At 35.7% G+C, this 22,745-nt stretch overlaps 1 protein-coding gene across 1 annotated transcript in view; it reads right to left on the bottom strand.

Annotated features, from left to right (window-relative positions):
* Positions 1-22,745, bottom strand: part of LOC125226452 (cAMP-specific 3',5'-cyclic phosphodiesterase-like) — a 729,130-nt gene that overhangs the window by 67,028 nt on the left and 639,357 nt on the right. Inside the window, exon 6 of the mRNA XM_048130434.1 lies at positions 22,456-22,557. Within this exon, the coding sequence (XP_047986391.1) occupies positions 22,456-22,557 (102 nt within the window). The remainder of the gene's footprint in view (positions 1-22,455; positions 22,558-22,745) is intronic.

A 22,745-nucleotide genomic window follows, 5' to 3' on the forward strand; every position in this document is an offset into this window, starting at 1 on the left:
GCCTGTTGCATAAAATACTATTATATGTAGTCACAGCAGTGATTCTGATTTGGGTTTAAATCTTTAAGTCTTGTTTGTCACTACACTGTCAAAAGGACGCGTTTGGGCATTTTCAGAATTTGGGACTCCCCAATTAGCGAAAGTCGTTAACAAAAATTAACTCACTGTCAGTTTTGTGACGATAATTAATAAGCATGAAATTATTAACACTTAACAATAAAAATATTGTTTTTGTGTTGATTACACGAACTTTAAGCGATAATCTACATTTAGGAAATGAAAAAAGTAAATTTTTAGACAGATTTTACGCTTAATTATCGTCACAAAACTGACAGCGAGTTAATTTTTGTTAACAACTTTTGCTCATTGGAGGGACCCTAATTATGAAAATGCCCGTTTATATTTATAAGTTTCCAATAAATAAAGAATAAAAAAAACCGGCCAAGAGCGTGTCGGGCCACGCTCAGTGTAGGGTTCCGTAGTTTTCCGTATTTTTCTCAAAAACTACTGAACCTATCAAGTTTAAAACAATTTTCCTAGAAAGTCTTTATAAAGTTCTACTTTTGTGATTTTTTTCATATTTTTTAAACATATGGTTCAAAAGTTAGAGGGGGGGGACGCACTTTTTTTCCCTTTAGGAGCGATTATTTCCGAAAACATTCATATTATCAAAAAACGATCTTAGTAAACCTTTATTCATTTTTAAATACCTATCCAACAATATATCACACGTTGGGGTTGGAATGAAAAAAAAACAGCCCCCACTTTACATGTAGGGGGGGTACCCTAACAAAACATTTTTTTCCATTTTTTATTTTTGGACTTTGTTGGCGTGATTGATATACATATTGGTACAAAATTTCAGCTTTCTAGTGCTAACGGTTACTGAGATTATCCGCGGACGGACGGACAGACAGACATGGCGAAACTATAAGGGTTCCTAGTTGACTACGGAACCCTAAAAACAACAAAGTATTAGTACCTAAGTCTTTCTAACTGTAAACTATATTTTTAGATAAGAAAAATTACTCTTATTCCACCTAACTAACTCCTATCTTGAGCAAAAAAAACCCTGTCACATTTTGGGAGAATTGAAAAACAAGATGAAGAGATTTGTTTTTTAAATTAAGTTATTATAGTAGGTATCTACTACCTACTTTATAAGTAATCTCTCGTAACATTGGTGTATAGTTTTATATCGTTACTACTTTTAAAAAATCTCGTATCTCACTGTTCCTTAAATTTAAAACGCAGTAGGTAAGTCTATATGCATTCCATACATACTATAATTTTCTTTTCATTGACAGACGAAGATACAAGTTTTTTTAAAAGTAGTGACGATATGTAGGTTTTATATTACATACATTTTATTTTATAACAAATATACGTACAAACAATAAGGGCCGAGGTTTGTCTCAATTGTTTCACTTCGAAGGTTGCATGGTACCTAAGCTTCACTTAATAAGATCAAGTACAAAACTAAACAACAAAGACATTTTATAAAGTGGTTATTTCTAGTAAAAGCTTTGAGGAGATAAAATTTCTTTTCGTATTACGGAGCGTTTGATGTTTGTAAGATTTTGCTAGAATAAATAGATTGCGTGAGTGGTTACGGGAAAGAGGCAGGTGGCGACTGTTTCGACGACAAGAATAAAGGCCCACCTACGTGACAAAGGAAAACACATTACACGTGTTTATGTATCTGTAATCTTTGACTATTTTGTTAGGCGTTTGTCTATCAAAGAAGAACACGTTTTTGGATGTTGGCTGTATGCACAGTACACTGTAGTAGTCTGTAGGATGCACTTGATTAAAACAATAATTTGTATGCTACGAAGGTCCATTATTGTGGCAGCTTGGAGGTTGTCACTCTAATTATGTGTCAATAAAAATGAAATTAAAAAATAAATTATAAAATGTTTCAATGACTTGTTGCTCATAATGAGAAGAGTGCTGGGCATCGGGCTAATAATAGGTAGGTACGTACAAAAGAAACTCTGTCTAGACAATAACTTGTCTTTATCCAATTGCATCTGTCATTAAAACTTATAAAAGGTATTTTCTAAACAAAACATTACTAATAAGCTTTTCTTGTGCTTTTAAAACAAGTACTTTTTACCTTAATGGCTTGCGATGTAAAAAAAAAACTTTCAAACATGACATCTAAAAGTCATTAGACTGAACATCTTAATTACAGTCTCCTAAGTTTAGCAAAAGCGAAAAAGTGCTCTTTTGTAGTCTCTTGTAAATTTGTTCAACTTATCGTCCTTTTAGAATGAGAGCAGACAATACAGATGTGCTCAGCTTTTAGCGTGTAACGTCCTTAAAGTTTTACACAATGTGTGAGAGCTGAAAGCTACCATTTCTTATACTAGTAAAGTTGTCTTGTCTTACACAACACACACTACATGTTTCTCGGGCGTCAGTCCATTGAGATGTTTTTATTCCATAAGGAAAAGTATTGCTTTAAATTTTCAGTTTTACTATCTGAGAGAATTATGTGTAATAATGCGAAATCCGTTTATCGAATCCAGAAGTGATTTGTCATCGATAACTCAATAATAAAGGTTATCGCGCAGCTGTCGGCGCGAAAATCTAAGGACTGAGATTGGAATTTTCACAGTGGCCGTTCGAAGAACTGGACATAGAAAGAATTCCAACAGTGGTCTATCGGGGAAATGGTTGGACAAAGAAACGGCCGAACTAAGAAATGGCCCATATATGAATTTGCATGGTGGTCGTTCGGGGAAGTGGCCGTAGGTGACCGGATCCGCTTTCTCTACCCCATGTTCACGCTGTGGCGACGGCCGGCCGTCTGCGGTTGGTTCATTTTGACGGGAGGGGACTTACAGTCAGCCTCGATAATAGCTGATGAAGCAAAGCAGCAAAAGTATCTAATGTGCCTGGCGGATGCACTTCGACCCATTGAGATCTTAAAATTGCACAGAAGGCCGAAGGGTTGACGTCTAAGGGCCCCGACAGATATAAGATAAGATCTGATTGCCCTGAATAACTTTTTAAATATAAGTAAATCTGTAAAGTTGGCCATCGGGAAAAGCATAGTCTAATAATCTATATAAAGGTATTATGTACCTACGTATTATAAAGATACACATTTATTTTTATTTGCCGGTTATTGAATGGTACACTTCTGAATCGTTGTTTGATGTTACTACTTTAGATGCTGACTGTATATTTATCACAATTAAACTACAATTACGGTTACTATTAAAGACAGGTGAAGTGTGGGAAAGTATAAACATCCCTTGAGTGCAAAAGAGGCCGATAGATAAAGATACAATTTCAAACTCCTTAAGACACAATTGACATGGTTTCGAATTTTGTCACACTTCTATCATCATTTTTAGGTAAAATCAGCAGGGTTAGCACATTATAGTAGAAGTAGGTATCAGCAGGGGCGGCTCACTCCGCGATTCTATCGCCGCGCTACAAGTACATGTCAGCGGCCGCGAGTTCGCGGCCCATTCATTGGCGACGACCTTCGCGCGGCGCAATAAAATTCAATGTTGGCTGCTCGCGTGCGGTCTGTTTGTTAATGTAGGTAAGAATTTAGAATGGCGGCATTTTGTGAACATCAAAGGAGTGAGCCTTCTGTACTTGTACTATTATATATTCTGGGGTATCAGTAGCGGCTGGTGAAAATTTCTGCTAGGCAACACTAATCAAAAAAGAAACCTACCTTAACATTAGGTACTTTACTAGCAATCAATTTTAGGCAAGCCGGTGGGAATCGGCTTGTATGGACCAGCCGCTGCTGGTAGGTATATAGTTACAAGAAGACGCGTGTGATCTATCTCGCGGCGACATACTCTCGCGGCCATCATGTGCTAGGCCTACTGTGCGGAAAGGAAAGATTCATAAAATGTACAACGCAAAGGCTCTTATTGATAGCTACATTATTAAAACTACCATCTTTAGAAGACCAAATCAACAGCTGCATGTCGCAGAATGCATGTCGTTTGTATCGTAAACTTCATCGCATCGTAACGTTCATGGACGACGCTCAGTTCTAAGAATAGTAACGAACGTATAAACATTATGATATCGCAATACAAATAGGAGATACGAATCAGTATATTCATATTAGATATTTTAATATCAAAATAAACCTAAATATGATATTTTTTCGATACAAAACAATGATGCACACATCTTGCACGTACAAGAATATTGTAATAGTTTAAGCACACCTCGGACACTGGCGATCAAATATATTGAAAGAGGCGTATTCCTAGTACACAGTCTTAGCTCGTGTAGGTGAACGCGTACTATGCTTATATGAGTGTAATATGACAGGTCGACTGTTCGTGTTTTTGACAAGCGGTAACTGTGAGGTAACCGAGAGGGGTGGGCGGCACTTTCAGCGGGGAGCGGGAGTGGCCATACTGTACGATAGTACTCTTTATTATACTGTGCTTTAAGTCAGCTAGCCATGTAGCTTATCTATCTATATATATTATACATAGTTGAAACAGTATCTATTGAAATCAATTACTTAATTTCATTTATTTTATTTATTTACTGTTAACGCCCTGACTGGCAACACAGAAAGGATAGCCAACCTCCGGTCACCCCGCTGATCCAATGAGCAGCGGCCAGAGCCTCGACCTGCCGGACCAATAGGAATGAAGACTGAAGCGCCGCGGTTTCCCCCGTCGCGACACTATAAAAGCACGGTGCGCGTCACCAGCGTCCCTTTTTTACTAATCGAAAACTCTCTCTGTCGCGTGTCCTAGACAAAAACCTGTAATTTAAAATCCATTAAAAGAAATGGTAATATTTTATACTGTTTTATTTAAACAATTGAGTTCAGGCTCAAACATTTACTAAATTTCATTGCTTCAGGTTCATTTCACAGAACAGCAGGGAACGTAGCCAAATGCACAAACGCTCACGATAATATCCACAGAGCCAGACTGTGTTTCCATCGGCGTCTATAGCTTTGATTCGGCTACGCCACCAGATATTGGTGTATCTTTTACTAGCTTTTGCCCACGGCTTCGCTTGCGTTAGAAAGAGACAAAAAGTAGCCTGTGTCACTCTCAATCCCTTCAACTATTTCCAGTTAAAAAATCACGTCAATTTGTAGCTCCGTTTGGCCGTGAAAGACGGACAAACAAACAGACACACACACTTTCCCATTTATAATATTACTAGCGACCCGCCCCGGCTTCGCACGGGTACTATACCTACATGTAAACCTTCCTCTAGAATCACTCTATCTATTAAAAAAAACCGCATCAAAATCCGTTGCGTAGTTTGAAAGATTTAAGCATACATAGGGACATAGGGACAGAGAAAGCGATTTTGTTTTATACTATGTAGTGATGATGTAGTATGAATATGAATAGTATGAATTAAGTTGTAGTAAAGAGTCAATGTATCTTCATTAAATAATCACTAATGGGATATTTTGCTTGTTACTCGATGCTGATACCTACGCGCGGAAAAATATGAACGCTGGTACTTCTGTTTTGAAAGCGTTTTGTATACTATGTACAAACATGTATATGTTACTTACAGTCCGAGCTTCAACAAAGCGTTTACCTCTTCTTTAAAAAGCGGAACGTTTTATCTGCAGCTATTAAAGCTATTATGCTTGCTCCACATTTCCCCACATACAAAACACAGAGCCCTCTTTAAGTACTCGTCCTAAACTGCACCATTTCAGATTTACTCATCCGTAAACTTGTGACTTATGATGTTCATGAAATACAAACGGATTATATCGTCTACAATTCATTTATTAACTAGCTTTTGCCCGCGACTTCGCTCGCGTTAGAAAAATACAAAAAGTAGCCTATGTCACTCTCCATCCCTTCAACTATCTCCACTTAAAAAATCACGTCAATTCGTCGCTCCGTTTTGCCGTGAAAAACGGACAAACAAACAGATACACACTTTCCCATTTATAATATGTATTAGTATGGATTGGATATGACCGTTTCAAACCCTTAACAGCGTTCGTGGTCAACGAGTGACAGAAATAAAATTAACTACAATGTGCAAAAACTGGGTGCGCCAAAGTTCATATAAAATTGTTATATAGATTATTGGTAGTCCGAAAATGTTTCTCATACAATTTTACATTATAACGATCATTATTTATAACAATTTTATGTTAATAACTATCGTAACTTCGAATGACTTATGTTCATAATGTCATTCATCATAAATACGTTTTATACGAATGTTTATGTTTATATACTTATTGATCATAACGATTGCGAGTAATATAATTTATAGTTATATTATTGTTAACAGAACAGACATCACATGTGACAGTCCAGTTAGGTGCGACGACGAGCGTAGCGAGGAGGAGCGTGTTAGGTTGACCGTGAACGAACCAGAAACGAATTTTTAATGTAAATTGTATATGTCACTGTAAAAGCTTCAAGCGCGTTTCTATAAATGGCACAAGTTTTTCATAGAACTTCCCCAAATCTTTTTAAATAATTTTATGATGAATGATTTTCTTAAACACAAAATTATGAATGTTATTAAATATTTGTATAGAATTTATGATTAAAAATTTTCGACTAAATGATTATTATGAACAGTGATAGTAGTACTATTGATAATAATGAAACAAAATTATGATAAGTAAAATTATGAGAAATGATCATTCGGAGCACAAATCGGTATAAACAATAATTTTATAACAAATAATTTTATATGAGCCAATATGGACCCGCAAAAACTACCCTATACTATAGATTTTTAAGGCTGGTTGGTGGTATAAAGCCAGTAAATAACAAAAAAAATATAAAAAAAAATACAGTTCAATTTAATAGACTCTTAAGTTAAAGATATTCAGTTGTAAGAATATGGGCCAAATTGTCAAAACTGACGGTCAAAAGTTTGCATGGCAGTCTATGCATTATGTCTAAACATTTTACTTTGACAGTAATTCTCTGTACTTAAGTATACTCGATCCTCTTTGACATTAGGTATTTATGATATTATTGTCCCGATAATGTGAATTAGCTGCATCCAAGAATAGTCGCGCTCCGAGTGTAAGTCATTCTATTGACATTTCAATTTCCCGCAAACACCCCGCTCGCTAGTCGTCGACAGTTTATTTCATACAATATAGGTCTTGCATAGAATAATTTTCCATTATATTTGAACAGAACTCGAGTAAGATAAAAATATGCAAATCATCTCATCATATTGTCTACCAAGTTTTTGCTGAATGGTACTTTATTCTTCATATTTATGCAAAGCGTTTTTGGCGAATACGAGCGCTTAGCAAGATTTATCCCTATCGTCATCATAAAAGTTAGGATCAACAAATATTAGCACTAGGAACGATACGGATCGAATATATCCATGTAAATATATAATATTCTTAGTGATCTGCCTACCCCTTTATGGGATACAGGCGTGATTATATGAATGTATGTATGTATGTATGTAAAAAGTGAAAAACTCCAATCTCGAGTTCGCCTTCAAAATGAAACCTAAATGCTGAACAAAAAGCATGCATATTTGATCAATGCATCTTGCCTGTTCTCACTTACGGAGCCGAAACATGGGTCTTCACTAAGGAAATACTACACAAGTTAAGTGTTGCCCAGCGGGCGATAGAAAGAAAACTGGTTGGAGTTACATTGAGAGACCGTAAAACGAACAGGTGGCTGAGACAACAGAGCAAAGTCACTGATGTGATAAAACGCGTAGCAACATTAAAGTGGGAATGGGCTGGCCATATAGCACGTAAAAACGACTCTTGGAATAAAAAACTACTTGAATGGCGACCATGGGGGGAAGAGCATTGTCAAAAAAGACCGCAGATGCGCTGGGCGGACGATATCAAAAGGACAGCTGGGAAAAAGTGGCTCCAGATCGCACAAAACCGTGACGAGTGGCGCATGTTGAAGGAGGCCTACACCCGAAGGGTAGAAACAGGCTAAAGAGAGAGAGAGAGAGATGTAAAAAGTGACGTTTTTGTTTGAACGTAATTTTTGACATTGATTATATCCGTTCCATATCGCTTTTTGTGCTAATATTTCACGTGCCTTATTATAATTGAAAGACGCGTTTCTTCTAATATATTTGACGTATCTTATCCTGATGTTTTTTAATCCTCATTGTTTTCGATGACGGCCACCGTAAATACACCTTAAACGTTTCCTAGCACATCGTGCTCTAATGTGGCTGGCCAGGCCGAACTTTCTTTTAAATACTCGAACTTGTTCGTGAATATTGTGTAGAAGTTGATAAAAACAGAATACTTAAACTGTGTCTTCAATACAATTCTAGAATGGAGCAGGCATGGCAGATAATCAAGAGGCCGGGCATAAGGCCGGGGTCAACCAACAGATGTGCTTATGTCTATTTCCAACGGTTCGTACAAGACTATAAACTTATTTTTAGCTCTAAACAGTCTAGGACATTCATTTAATTACAGAGTATTTTTATCGCTTCGGACTGTTTTAATTAAAACTTCTTTCAAAGATAAAAATAGTTTTTGGGATGAAATTATTAAGAATTGAGAGATTGTGGGATGATTACAATTTAATTATGATTCAATTCATAGTATATGGCTGGGTGATTGATTACTCAGAAAGATATTTATTACGTCGTGTAAAATAAATAAGTATTTATATGGCATTTATAAACAATTATGTATTATACCCAAATATGTAGGTACCTGATGGTTACATAAAAAACACGCATGGGTCAGGATTACGAGTAAATGCATCAACTTATGTTAAAAATAGTTTCCATAACGGAGGATACAGGGGACTAGGGTAGGACGGTTTGTATCGAGAAGCTATCGCTCATTTTCCCGGTGGCAAAGTTTGTTTAACCTCCGTGTCTCGAAATTCGTGTATCAATATTGGCACGTGCGGTAAAACAACTTTGTCCCCTTGTAAAACAAATAAATATTAATCTTCAAATATACAAGGCAGGAGAAATCAATACGGACAGTCGTATCAAGATCTACAACTACATACGATGCTAACGAGATCGTTAAAACTCACGCGATGGAAAGTGACGCGATTTTGCTGACACTAGGTATCTTTTTCCTTCACCCTTCGCCAAAAGCCCCTGTGGATCGGACTTCAATAGATTTTTGTACCGTTTAGGTAAGGGAAAAATCTTACATATTTTTGCCAGTAGGTTTAGTTTAAAAATATGGAATCATTCATATACTTATGTTATTTTATTATATCCATACGACCCACTACTTGAATAACGCCTGGCTTGAGAAGTAAGTAAATTATAAAATTTAATGGTTTAACATCGTCAATACCTTTTTATTCTAATTCATACATCCTCGATTGTAGACAACAAATAAGCTTTAATTGTATTTATTTAATCTTTATTACACAACAAAATAAGGTACAAATGGCGGACTTAATGCCTCAAGGCACCAGTCAACCAATGGGCTAAACCAGAAAGAAAGTAGGTGCAGTGTCTTAATAAAAAGAAGGAAAAGGAAACTGATCCTAACTAAACTATGAATAAATGAATATTAAAGTATACATATTCAAGATAAACTTACATACATACGTAATAAAAAAATAAACATATAAATATATTTTATCAAATTGTTTTCCCGTACTTAAATAATTACTCTTCATTGACAACGTTCATTTACCTATAAATACCATGCAATACAATCAGACTTTCCTTTTCCCTTCTAACTGAATACAGCCCACACACACACACATTAATTTGCTCAAGCTTAAACACCCATAGAAATGTCCTTTGGCCAACGGAGGCTAACGTACGACGCAGTTAGCCTCCGAGCTCTCAGTGAGGCTTACCTTTGTCTGCCCATTCAGGAGCGAACCAGCCATTGTCGGAAATAATAGGACTTGGGAATGGCTAGTGCAATTCCCCGTATGGATATTTCAGGTTTTGGGCAGAATTAGGAAAACGCGGGAAAGTTGAGGCATAGAAAAACACACGTCTTGAAAAAAGATATCATGGTTTTTATGGCTTCACAAACAACTATCACATTACGAAGCATTTTGGCATGCTTTGTTGCCAAAATACAAGTCCCTTCAAGTAGGTACTTTCTTATTATCTCTCGCATTAATTGAACGCTTTTTTTTTTTTTTATTTATTTAATAAAACATCTTACATAGGAACTTAAATGTAAATACAATGTCCCCCAAAACTGTTTACACAGTTTGACTGTGGGATCTGGGTGAGTCTAAAGGTACATAATTATAATTAGTTGTCATGGTAATGAATACAGATCTACATAAGTATATTGCCAAAGATGGTTAGGTAGTTCACAAATAAATGAGGCATCTAAATTTTGTCTAGGTAGTGTTTGAACAAAGCCCTCTTAAATCTATTTTTGTTTTTCTCTGTTCTAATAGCCACAGGTAAAGAGTTGAGTAAATAAGGTAAGCGTTTTTTAATGAGCCTATCCCCATAGTAATTGCTTACTCTGGGGACAGCATATTTACCTGCAGCTACAGATCTGGTGTTATATTGTTGGCTCATTTCAGATAAGTTACTCTCTTGATTGCCATGCTGATTAACTAATAATAGATACTTGTGTTTAAGAGTGGCTGGAAGAATTTTACATAATTTAAATAACTTATAATAATCATTTTTATATTTATTCTTAATTTTACTGCTCACTAATAATTTGAGAAATCTAATTTGCAATTTTTCAACTTTTTCCAAATTTGTTTTAAAAGTCAGGCCATAGCAGTCCAGAGAGTAACTTATGATTGATTCCACTAAAGATATATAGATACATTTTAGGGTGCTTGCTGGTATTCTATAGCTAAGGTGATAAAATCTACCGAGTAGGACTCTTAATTTACTACATAAATGCTCTATATGAGAAGACCATGAAAAGGTTTCATCTATTTTCATACCGAGGTAAGTGATGCATTTAACTCTCTCAATCGGCTTACATCGGCACGAAACTAGATTATTATGCAAACAAGAGAAGTCATGCGTAACTATTGTAGGGTCTGACGAACAGGAAGGGGTTAAGTAAGGTGAGTGTAAAATGAGCAATTTGGTTTTTTCTGAATTTAATACTATGCCATTATCGTGCGACCACTTGAGTACGGCGTCGACGTCCTGCTGCACCGCGCGGCAGACGCCGGCGAGGTCGTCGGCGGCGCCGGCGCGCAGCACGCACAGGTCGTCGGCGAACATGTTGAAAACGATTCGTTTAACTATTATAACTGTCTTTAATAGTGGTTGCATCATTGAATCCGAATAATCCGCAATAATAAGAAAAAAAAAACCATCTTCATAAAAATATACTTACACCAAAGAATTACAGCAAAATACGAAACACATAATGTAAACAACACTTTTAAACGCAATGTCCTATGCGTCCCTTTCACGGTTTGCAATGTCCATTTTTAATATTTTCGTTATTATGCACAACACAAGTCAACCGAACAAAAACCGACGCAAGTCAACATAATAACCGTAGGATTATACCTAGTTGACAAAGCGTCCAAAGAATCCAGTTTCTTTGCCCGGGTTAATTTCCCTTTGTATAAATTCAAGCGACGTGCGCGACCATCGACGAGAGAAATTCTGTTTCGTTTCTTAGCAATTTATGCGTTTTATACGTAAACAGACATGGTTTTATAAAATGTCAGGGTAAATTTTGTGGCGTCATTTAGTTTTAAAATAACTTTCACTCCGGGTACAGTAAAGTTTGACAAAATTAATTATTTATTTAAGGAGTTTATTGCATTGCTAACATATTAAGTTCAAAAGTTTTGTTAACACTACAGAAAGTTTCAGTCGTGTCTTAGTTATGCAGTAAAAGTATGTTGTTTTAAAGATAAATACGATCTTTTTTATTAATATACCTAATATCATAAAATATAATAATTAGTTCAAGTTTACTTATACCTTTCTTAGTTTAGAATTTTTAGTCTTATTTTTCTGCTTAAACAGGTCTTATATTATGTATTTAATACTAGTTAGTCTCTAGAGTTCAGTTTTGATGCTATATTTTACTTGGAATAGTTGGAATAGAGTTTCAAAACTTTGCCAGCAAAAGGGGCCAAAAGAGCCATTAAGAAAAGCGATTAAGTAGCTTATACTTAATAAGGTAGCTGTGCGATGTAGATAAAATAGGTAACTTTACATATAAAGAGAATAAAACGAACCGTTATAAGTAACACTAGCAGTTGTCATTCACGAAATAAAACTTTCACGATTTTACGCATAATAAAATTTTCAGTCGTCGGAATTTAGTTTAAAATTGCAATTTGAATTATTCATTTGACCTTTAATGAGTTTTTGGTGTTTTAGAATACGTTACTTGAAAAAGACGATAAAGGAAGTAACCGCTCGGCGGCACTGTTCACTTTCACCATACAATGACGTCATTTTCCATCGTTTACCCTATCGAGTAACGTAGAATACTCCTTAAAACCTTTTGGTCGAGTCTCTGTCTGTAATCCCATTAGGTAGGTATAGAATTTAAAACACCTAAGCGAGGTACTTTTTGAAAAGAGAGCAAATCTAAACAAATTCAGTTTAGTTTTTAAAATTAAGTGGCTTCAGTCCATTGGGACTATTTCGCCAGTGTCAATGTGATATGAGCTAATATTGATAATTTTTGTACGGTAAGTACGACATTGTACGGTGACTTAGCACTTGTAAATTGATAGCTAGATTTTACAAGAGCACGTGGACTACCGGCCGTTTACGACAAAAAAAGAGGCTAAACGCGTTTCGAGAACAATTCTTCATCAGCTTCTCACTACACCATTAGTTTATTGCATAATAAGCTATCAATATTACACTTTAAACAACATTAATGAGTAAAAGAAAAATAAATTATTCACAACACGAAACCGCTATGATGGCGTCCCAACCGGAAGTCCCTAAACAAATTAATTTTAAAACGAAATGTATCCTTTCCGAAATGACATTTGCATTAGAGCCTCTGTTCGCTACAAGAATTACAGGTACCTGTTATTATATTATAGCGAAGGACAATTTGAAACGTGTGCCAGACGCACGCGGCGGTGCGTATTGGCAAAATGTCAGCGAGCATACATTTGAATTGTCGCAAGGCCGTCAACCCACAGACGCCTACTCCGCGTCTCGTGCACGCACCGTCACTAGTTGCACGTCACCGGTACGTCACTAATACATTCAACTACAAAATAAAAATATTCAGAGGCGGTATCACAACATTTTAGTCGACAAACTGTTCAAGTGTTTAAGACATATAAAAATAAATAGAAAATAAAAGGGCAAATGCCGTCACTAGTTGTACGTCACCGGTACGTCATCAATACATTCAACTATGAAAGAACAAAAATATTCAGAGGAGGTATCGCAAAATTTTAGGTTTATATGTTCTATTTTTATATAACCCTGCCTATGTCTTTCCCATCACGGAACAATGGTATTCCGGACCTTTGGGAGGCGTGCGCGGGGCCGAAGCCAACGCGTAGAGGCCCTTTCGACACTTTAATGAAATGTAAGGGGTACACCGAGCGGATGTTGCCCTTGCCCGTATCATGGGACACACGCAGAGGCAACACCCGCCAGGGTGTAAGGACTATTTGAGAGTTAATGGAATCTAAAATGAACTGGTCTATTTTGATGAAAGTGATGGACTAAATACTGGGCTATTAACCCTGCCTATTATTATTATTTTTATATAGCGCCTGTGTGGTGACGGGTTAAGAATTTCACCACCCCCTTTCTTCCCGTGGGTGTCGTAGAAGGCGACTATGGGATATGGGTTAAATTGTGGTGTAGGCGAGAGGCTGGCAACCTGTCACTGCAATGCCACAGTTTCGTTTTCTTTTAACCCCTTATTTGCCAAGAGTGGCCCTGAAGCTTTAGTAGTTTCATGTGCTCTGTCTACCCCTTTATGGGATACAGGCGTGATTGTATGTTGTATGTATGTTGTTGTATTTTTATATATGTTCAGGGGAAAATGTCATCACCAGTTGCACGTCACCCCTAGGCCCGCCCCACATCTAACGTCTCGTCGAGCCAACTGTATGGAAAAAGACGCCGCGTCGGCGCGGCTTTGCCATAAAGTTGGTCCGACGCTAGACGACGTTGGCAACTATAAAATAAATATAATCAGAGAGGTATTATACAACAGTAAAACTGTTTATTACTGTTAATTAAGACATATAACAATAGATAACAACTAAAAGGGCAAATGTCGTCACTAGTTGCACGTCACCGCTACGTCACTAATACATTCAAGTATGAAATAAAAATATTCCCAGCATAAAATTGTAGTTAGATTTTACATATTTTCAGGGAAACTAATACCAACTATGAAATGATATACATTTTATATAATTTTTTTACGATTGCCGTGAGTAGATTTAATCGTCAACAACACTGACCGGTCAATTCGAACTTTAAATACAGACATATCCAATTCATACTTTATCTAGACCTAATTTTTAACGTAAGTATCTATTTTGAAATTCTAACTATGTCGCACTAAATAAATTACCGCATGTGATGTGACGTATACAATATTTGTTCAAATTTGAACTATAACAGTTGTCAGTAGAGTAAAATTTACAACGGCCAAATATGGAACAATATGCGATAAAGTGTTAACCCTAACACTACAAAAATCAGAATAGTATACTGATCGTGATCAGTCAGTGTCCGTGACGGTTTTTAATATAAATGTTACTTTTAAGAATTTGTATCATATCAATAAAATCTTGTATGCATTGTTCGAATCGGGCTGTAAGTGTGCTCACTTCCCACGTTGTGCTCAGTAGCTTTCAAACATCCGCGACGTGCGACCTTGATCGTGCTCACGCGCATGTGACGTCGCCGGCATCGTACGCTGCCGCTGATATGAATTGTAAATCATTACCAGTATATCAAACAAAGATTTATAACTATTTGTGACTCACGAACAATAATTACCACTCTATTAAACGTCATGTTATTGCTATTTCAATTGAATGATAATTAAGGTACAAACATAAATAATTTATTAAACTTGACTTCTTCTTTGTGGTCATTGTAAATAGATACAAAGAAAAGACGTTTGGTGACGTTATACCAACATTTTATAAATGGTTGTTAGTTTCGTTTGAATCTTTAGACGCCAAAATAAACATTTATTTTTAAATCAAACGAAAACAAAAGATAAGTTTTCTTTTTTTCTAGTCTATTATTTTGATGGTTGAATTGAAGCTAGAGTGCCCTTGCAAAAGTTAATTAGTTACTACTATTTATCAACTTTGTTGAAAGCAAAGTTACGCTGAAATAAATAAAATAAAACTGTGCAGGTACTGTTCAGAGAATCATTATAGCTTTATTGACGCCCACGTTCCAACACCTACTTACAATTTACAATGAAAGTACTTTTCGAATATCCCCAGCCGCCAGTAAAAAAATATTTCACCTTTACACCCACAATACAGTGTTATTGTCTGGGTACTCATACGTCGATGACGCAGCTACATATGAATTTAGCTAAAGATTTCAGCGTTGTAAGTAGTTTACGTCGAAACAACGGACCTAACAATGTATTCTGCACAGATTATAAATATATTGTTATGTATAGTTATTTATTTATAATTATGTTCAAAGCAGGAGTAAATAGGTATCTTAGGTAAGCGTGCTCCACCGTAGACCGCATCATCACTTACCATCAGGTGTGATCGTGGTCAAACGTCTACCTATTAATACTAAAAAAAAATATTATTTTATAAAAACCTGTACTCATGAATTGGTTTCTAATCTAATGAATACCCACCTAAAAGAAATTCTAGCAAGATTTCAATGAAAGAAATTCGATTACATAAGTATTGTTTTTTTTTTCAAAATCGTGTAAGTTTGTGTTTTTTAATAAAATAATGTTACTAGTATCATCTGGGAAAGGATTTTTTTAATTTATTTGTTTCTTCAGACACAATAGTTACATTGATATTACAGTTTACAAAATACCGCCAAACTGCAAAACAGTTTGTTGGAAGTTATGCTTGCTCTTGATTGATTAGTGAGCAGGTAAATTGTGTCAAGTTATCTATAATAATTATCATGCAGTTTTAAAATTATTATTAGTAATAACAACTAAGTATCTCACAAAATTCCCCACACCAACTGGTAAGTAATTTTATACGAGTATAATATAAATGCTAACTTGCTGTCCTGGATCCTGTATAGTATGAATTTTTTGAAACGAACGTTTCTAAACAAAGGCATTGTTCCTTTTGTGTTGAGCAAGAGCTTCTGTTTAGGCACGTGCTAAGACAACAAGTTAATTTAAAAAGCAACTGTATCCTGATAATTGTAAGGTTCAAACATTTTTTTCGTACTGTATTATTTATACTTTGAAATTTAGATTTATTGTATGTAACTAAAGTATTTATTTTATTTGTTTTTACTGTAGTTATTACAATTTAAATTTTTTTATTGATTTTTTTATATTCCTAATTGTTAGACAAACATTCCTAATAATTTAAATTACGGTTTGTTTAGTTATTTATGTTATTTTATATATCAAGACTTGTACCTAATATTTATGTAATTAATTATTTATATATTGCTATATATAATTGTTGATTGTTAACAAAATCATTAATAAAAAAAAACCGGCCAAGAGCGTGTCGGGTCACGCTCAGTGTAGGGTTCCGTAGTTTTCCGTATTTTTCTCAAAAACTACTGTACCTATCAAGTTCAAAACAATTTTCCTAGAAAGTATTTATAAAGTTCTACTTTTGTGATTTTTTTCATATTTTTTAAACATATGGTTCAAAAGTTAGAGGGGGGGGACGCAGTTTTTTTTCCTTTAGGAGCGATTAGTACTAGAGACAGATTCCGAAGAAACAGCCTTAGTGAGAATATGTAAGTGATTTTCATCTTCTCAACAATCATGTTAATTTAACGTTCCAGATAACGTTCCTGATTAGTGTTCAGAGCAATATTGGATTTTCGCACCTGTCTCTTTATACCTACTGAAACTTTTCCCATAATTATGTACCTACATCTATATTTATATGTATACAATAAAGATTATTATAATTTAGCACTTGCTGTCCTAACTGGCCGGTAGAATTGACCTATAAATTATGATTTTTAATGAAAAATATTTAATAAAATGATGGATTTGATTCTGTTTGATGTTTTAAAGTTAGTAGGTATTTCCCTCGTGTTGGTGTTGAATAATTTTGTGTTTCACTGGCTGGCAAAATTTGTTTTACCTTCGTGCCTTGAACTAGCAACGCTTAAGAAACTACTTGTCGACACACAATATTGGTATCCTTAGCTAGCTCGAGTATCAATATTAGCACGAGCGATTAAACAACAACTTTCCCCCCTTGTAAATCAAATAACTATTAATCGCAGCAGCAAACTCTAAAACAACACAATTATTTTACAGGTTACAAATTCTCTCTTCAGGGTACGTAGCCGAATGGCACAAACGCTCACGAAACGAAACGCTCGTAGATATCTATCTCTATCGCTCGTGCGTATTGGCGTGACAGAGCCAGACTACCTTTCTCGGATTTTCTTTTTCGTTTCGCGTCGTAGAAATGCCTGGATCCGATGCACGATCCGGTGATCAAAGTGCGTACAGCTCTGTAGGAGTTTAGAATAAATTGTTTCCATTTCACGCCACATGCAGAAAACGGTTACGTCAGCCAACAGGTAAACTCGTTATTACAAGGGCCGACAGGAGAAAATTACATTTCAATTCCATTAGTTCAATTTCTCCTGTAATTCCATAAAGTCGGATGTGTAAAACATCAAGTTTTCAGAGCTGAAGCGTAATTGCCAATTTTTATTCGTCACAATGTCACAGTTTCGTTTTCTTTCAACCCCTTATTTGCCAAGAGTGGCACTGAAGCTTTAGTAGTTTCATGTGTTCTGCCTACCCCTTTATGGGATACAGGCGTGATTGTATGTATGTATGTGTTTATTGAATTTCTCGAGAACTATGAGGATTATATAGACGGTTGAGTGAAAATAATTTTACAAGGTACAACGGGGCAAATCTCGACTGGAGGGCAATTGAGTTCTACAAATCTACATGTATCCACTGAACACGCCTACCATATATAACCGGTGAACTCACACTCTATTTAATAATGCAAACATTGTAAAACATTTGCCCCCCAATCGAGATTAGCCCGCTGTAACCTTATTTTGTTTACATGAAGATTCGGTATTGGTAGTGAAGGACTTACATTTTCGCGTAATACAGTCTAGTATAAAATAGCATAGTAATGTTGTAGTAATGACGACCGGTCTGGCGCAGTCAGTAGTGACCCTGCCTGCTGCGCCGCGGTCCCGGGTTCGAATCCCGGTAAGGGCATTTATTTGTGTGATGAGCACAGATATTTGTTCCTGAGTCATGGATGTTTTCTATGTATATAAGTATTTATATATTATATATATCGTTGTTGAGCTTACCGTGGGCCTCAATCAATCTGTGTAAGAATGTCCTATAATATTTATTTATTTATTTATTTATTTATTTTAATTTAACTTTTAGACATGTACGAGGTCTCTGGAGAGAGGATATTGAAACCGTCTCTTAGTATCGTCAGATTAATTCGAAAAACTATATTTTTTTAAGTAATGTCCTTCCTAAGGTTAGTAGGTAGGCAAGGCAAGGCACACGTGTTAGAAAAATACTCAGACTAATTACAAAAGACAGGAAAAATGTAACCTTGGTCTCCGATATCACAAGTTAATACGTCTGACAATATTAAGCCAAGCAAGTGCCATGTTTCGGTGTCCTACGCTGCCTCCCCGAACGCGGAAAGTTAATTAAACATTCGCCACCTGGCTTGCGGCTGAACACATATGGATTGAGATATAATATGCTATGTTACGGGAATCCTAATTACGGTATCCTAAAACTAAATATGTGTACATATACATATTTAGTTTTCTAACTAACTTTAACTTAACTAACTTTCGACCGCGGATTGGCTCGCGTTAAATTCGAAAATTGAATGTTCCATACAAACTCTCACTCCCCCTTTCAGGGAAGTGGGGGGTTGGAAAGAGACAAAAAGTCACTCTCCAACCCTATCTCCACTTAATAAATCACGTTAATTCGTCGCTTCGTTTTGCCGTGAAAGATGGACAAACAAACAGACACACAGACTTTCCCATTTATAATATTAGTCTGGATCTGGATTAATGGGTATAATGAGGCGTTACTTTGACGAAATTTGTGTATACTAATAAGATCAAAAATATTACTTTGCATCTCCGCGAAAACAAAGTGCTAGTCAATCGTGCTAAGTACTTATACATGCAATTAATATTCCGACCCTCACACGGAAAAAATACTTAAATAAATATAACAAACGGCCACCAAAAGGACAATAAATAATTAATAAAGATTAGTACCATTGGTGAGGGTGGTTTCGCGAATGAGCATTATCAAGGATTATTTTCAACTTACGAACGATAATTCGTTTGTACTATTGCGTTTTAATATAAAAATGTCATTGCAAGTTTAAAAAGGGAGTATTTAGAGAACCGGCAAATGCTAAATTATTCGGAAAGGGCATTTATTTGTGTGATGAGCACAGATATTTGTTCCTGAGTCATGGATGTTTTCATGTAAGTATATAAGTATTTGTATATTATATATATCGTTGTCAGAGTACCTACAACACAAGCCTTCTTGAGCTTACTGTGGGACTCAGTCAATCTGTATAAGAATGTCCTATAATATTTATTTATTTCTTTATTCAGGCATCCGACTTTCCATCTCGATGTGTGGTTTGAGAACTAATGTAAGAAATATCTTATACTTTTAAACGAGCAATTCTTGTATATTTATTTATTTATTTATTTATATAGTTATTTACACTGACGATCTCGGAAACCGCTCTAACGATTTCGCAGAAATTTGTTATGTGGGGGTTTTTGGGGGTGAAAAATCGGTCTAACTTATCCTTAGGTCCCGGAAAACGCGAATTTTCGAGTTTTCATGCGTTTTTCTTCGCGCGCCATCTCGTGAGCAGTAGTTGTACTGTTAAGACAGAATTCTTTCGGTCGATGTAAGTACTATTTATTGCAAACACTAGATGGCGACACAGGTCAAGGCTAAAACGATAGAAAAATACACTATTTGAGTTTTTGTGGCGAAATGCGCGCCATCTCGTGTGGAGTAGTTGTGTTGTTAAGGCTGAGAATTCTTTCGCTCGATGTAGGTACTATTCATATTTGAACTAGATGGCGACACATGTCAAGGATACGAAACAGAACCGAGCGAAGCTCGGTTGCCCAGATTATTGATATTAAACAAGCTTTTCGATCAAAGATCATAAGGAAACCTTTACACATCTATAGACATATCTGATAAGAACCAGCTCCAATTTACCCAACTTGGGGATTATGAACCAAATCTCTATCACGCGTTGTGTCACAAAGCCATAGCCTGAGGGACTTGAATAGGCTCAAGACGATTATATTATGGTATAGTTGAGACGACTCGTGACTCATTACTAGAGAGCTATTGTATGTTTAGATGTAACAGGATCCAACTAGGCAACAAATCAAATTATTTTATGAAATTCATTTATGTTTATTAGTGTTAAAATCTAGGCGAGGTAACAAAATGTGTATCACACACTAAACATAATTTATGACAGTAAATTTACATTTGGAAAACAACCAACCATATCATTCATTAGAAATACCATTAAATAAGTAATGTATACTAAAGAAAAATAATTATGTTTATCATCATAATGATTTATCTATTTCAGTTTGTAACCAGGATAAACTGACATTTCAATTATAAATCAGAAAAAACAATGTAGATGTTCTTATAAAATGAAGTAAGTTATCAAAACAGCAAAGTCTAAAATACAAAATTTTATAATCCACTTCTCTTTCATCCTCTCAAGACAACTTCTGTGGATTTATTTCATGTCACATTCAATTTGTTCTCCTAATCCTTTTAAAGACGCGGCAAAGATCTCGTAAAACTGTGCCGCTGCCTGTTTTTCGGCTTTACTCCGCCATAAACTTTGGCAGCCATTCACTTGATTATTATTGTTTTCGTCAGTAAATCATGGAACACTTTTAGAGGCGCTTTAGACTTCGTGAGGATGGCTTTCATCACTCGACTAGAGGGTCTATGTTTTTCTGACGTAGTCTCTGTAGATACATATAGAGGTAAACCTAGGATTCGCCCTTCAATCTATTTCGTTAAACGCCAACCACCGGGACTTTCAAATCATGTGGTATCATTAAATTTATCTCAGTGACATAGAATATTTTGTTCTTTTATTGAAATTATATTTCTGGTTTTTAAATCTTTGAATTAAATTTCTCGTATCTCAATAGACATTAGTCAAATATTGAAGAGTTTGTTAAAAACCAGTGCCAAATTAGTGAAAATCGGTCCACGCGGAATATGACAGAATTGAAACCTCCTCCTTTTTTGAAGTCGGTTAAAAAACAGTCAAATTAGTATGCGGAATATGAAGAGAACCTCAATTGGAAAAAAAATCTCGTTCTTCCCTTTTTTGTATCTAAATATTAGGGATCGTCAATACGATTCAAATTAAGAGTCCAGAGACCCGCATCTCACTCAAAGGACGTATCGCAATAAATGAATTTTAGTATTTTTTGTATAGATCACAGAGTGTGTGTCCACTGATCCGCACCATACGCTACCATACGTATTGGAATATTGGAGACGATGCAATGCGGGCATGATTGCAGATAGGGTTACCAGATACAAAATTTTGAATATCCTGATCAAAATTCATGACATTTGTTTATTCAGTACTGACAAACGGTTAAAATTAGATGACGTAAATGGGAGTAAGAATTATATGAAATCTAAAATTATATTGCTCGAGTTGCCTGTCCGGGCAAACAGCTTCGAGCTACAGGCCGTCTGAGAACAGTCCCCCGTCGCATGGCACTTTCAAGAAAGAACCCGCGTGTCATCGGCCCTACTTACTACGAAAACTTACCTGCCGATCTTAGGAATGAGCCATATGACGAAACATTTAAGCGCAAATTGAGAAACCTTTTGTTAGATAACCCTCTGTACTCTGTAAAGTCGCCGTCAATAGAATTTGCGAACAAATCTTTAAAATAATAAAATTGTGCTAGAATATTGATATTTTATAGAATGGTTTGTTTACATTGTTGACAATTTCTATTGACGGCGATTTTAAATGAGTACATGGAATTGAATTTGTGATAGCATGCATTTGATTACACTGACTTCGGATTTTATTTCATTTCTTAATTTTATTGTGTTTTGTGTATTTCTATTTGTAAATGACGATCCTTATTGGGAGAAAATATTCATTTTATTATTTTCAATTTATAATGTAATTTTCGACGATCATGATGAGAAGATAAGCATAACTTTGGCATGTAACAAATTTATAGTGTAATTTTTATCATGAAATAAAGAAATCTAATCTAATCTATTTCATGATGGGAAAAATTTGGTAATAGAAAAGCGCTACTTACTTGGCTGCTGGCACATTGGTGAGGGATAGGAAGTTGTTGCGCACGCTCCGCAGGCTCGCGAGCACCTGCGCGAACGGCGTCACGATCAGGTCTTCTCCATGGCTGTGGATAAAAACAAACACTATTACAACTTGTACATTCTGGAGACATTTTCGTGAAACGAAAAAGCCCCCAAATAAAGATTGAAAAAAAAAAAAAAACTTGTACATTTCATTTTGCATAGTTTTTGGAATAGAGTGTGTAAGTGTCACATAATTTATAGGTCCCCATGCATTCCACGAGTGTTGTCA

The sequence above is a fragment of the Leguminivora glycinivorella genome, chromosome 5 (genome assembly GCF_023078275.1).
Source record: "Leguminivora glycinivorella isolate SPB_JAAS2020 chromosome 5, LegGlyc_1.1, whole genome shotgun sequence".
NCBI classification, from domain to species: Eukaryota; Metazoa; Arthropoda; class Insecta; order Lepidoptera; family Tortricidae; genus Leguminivora; species Leguminivora glycinivorella.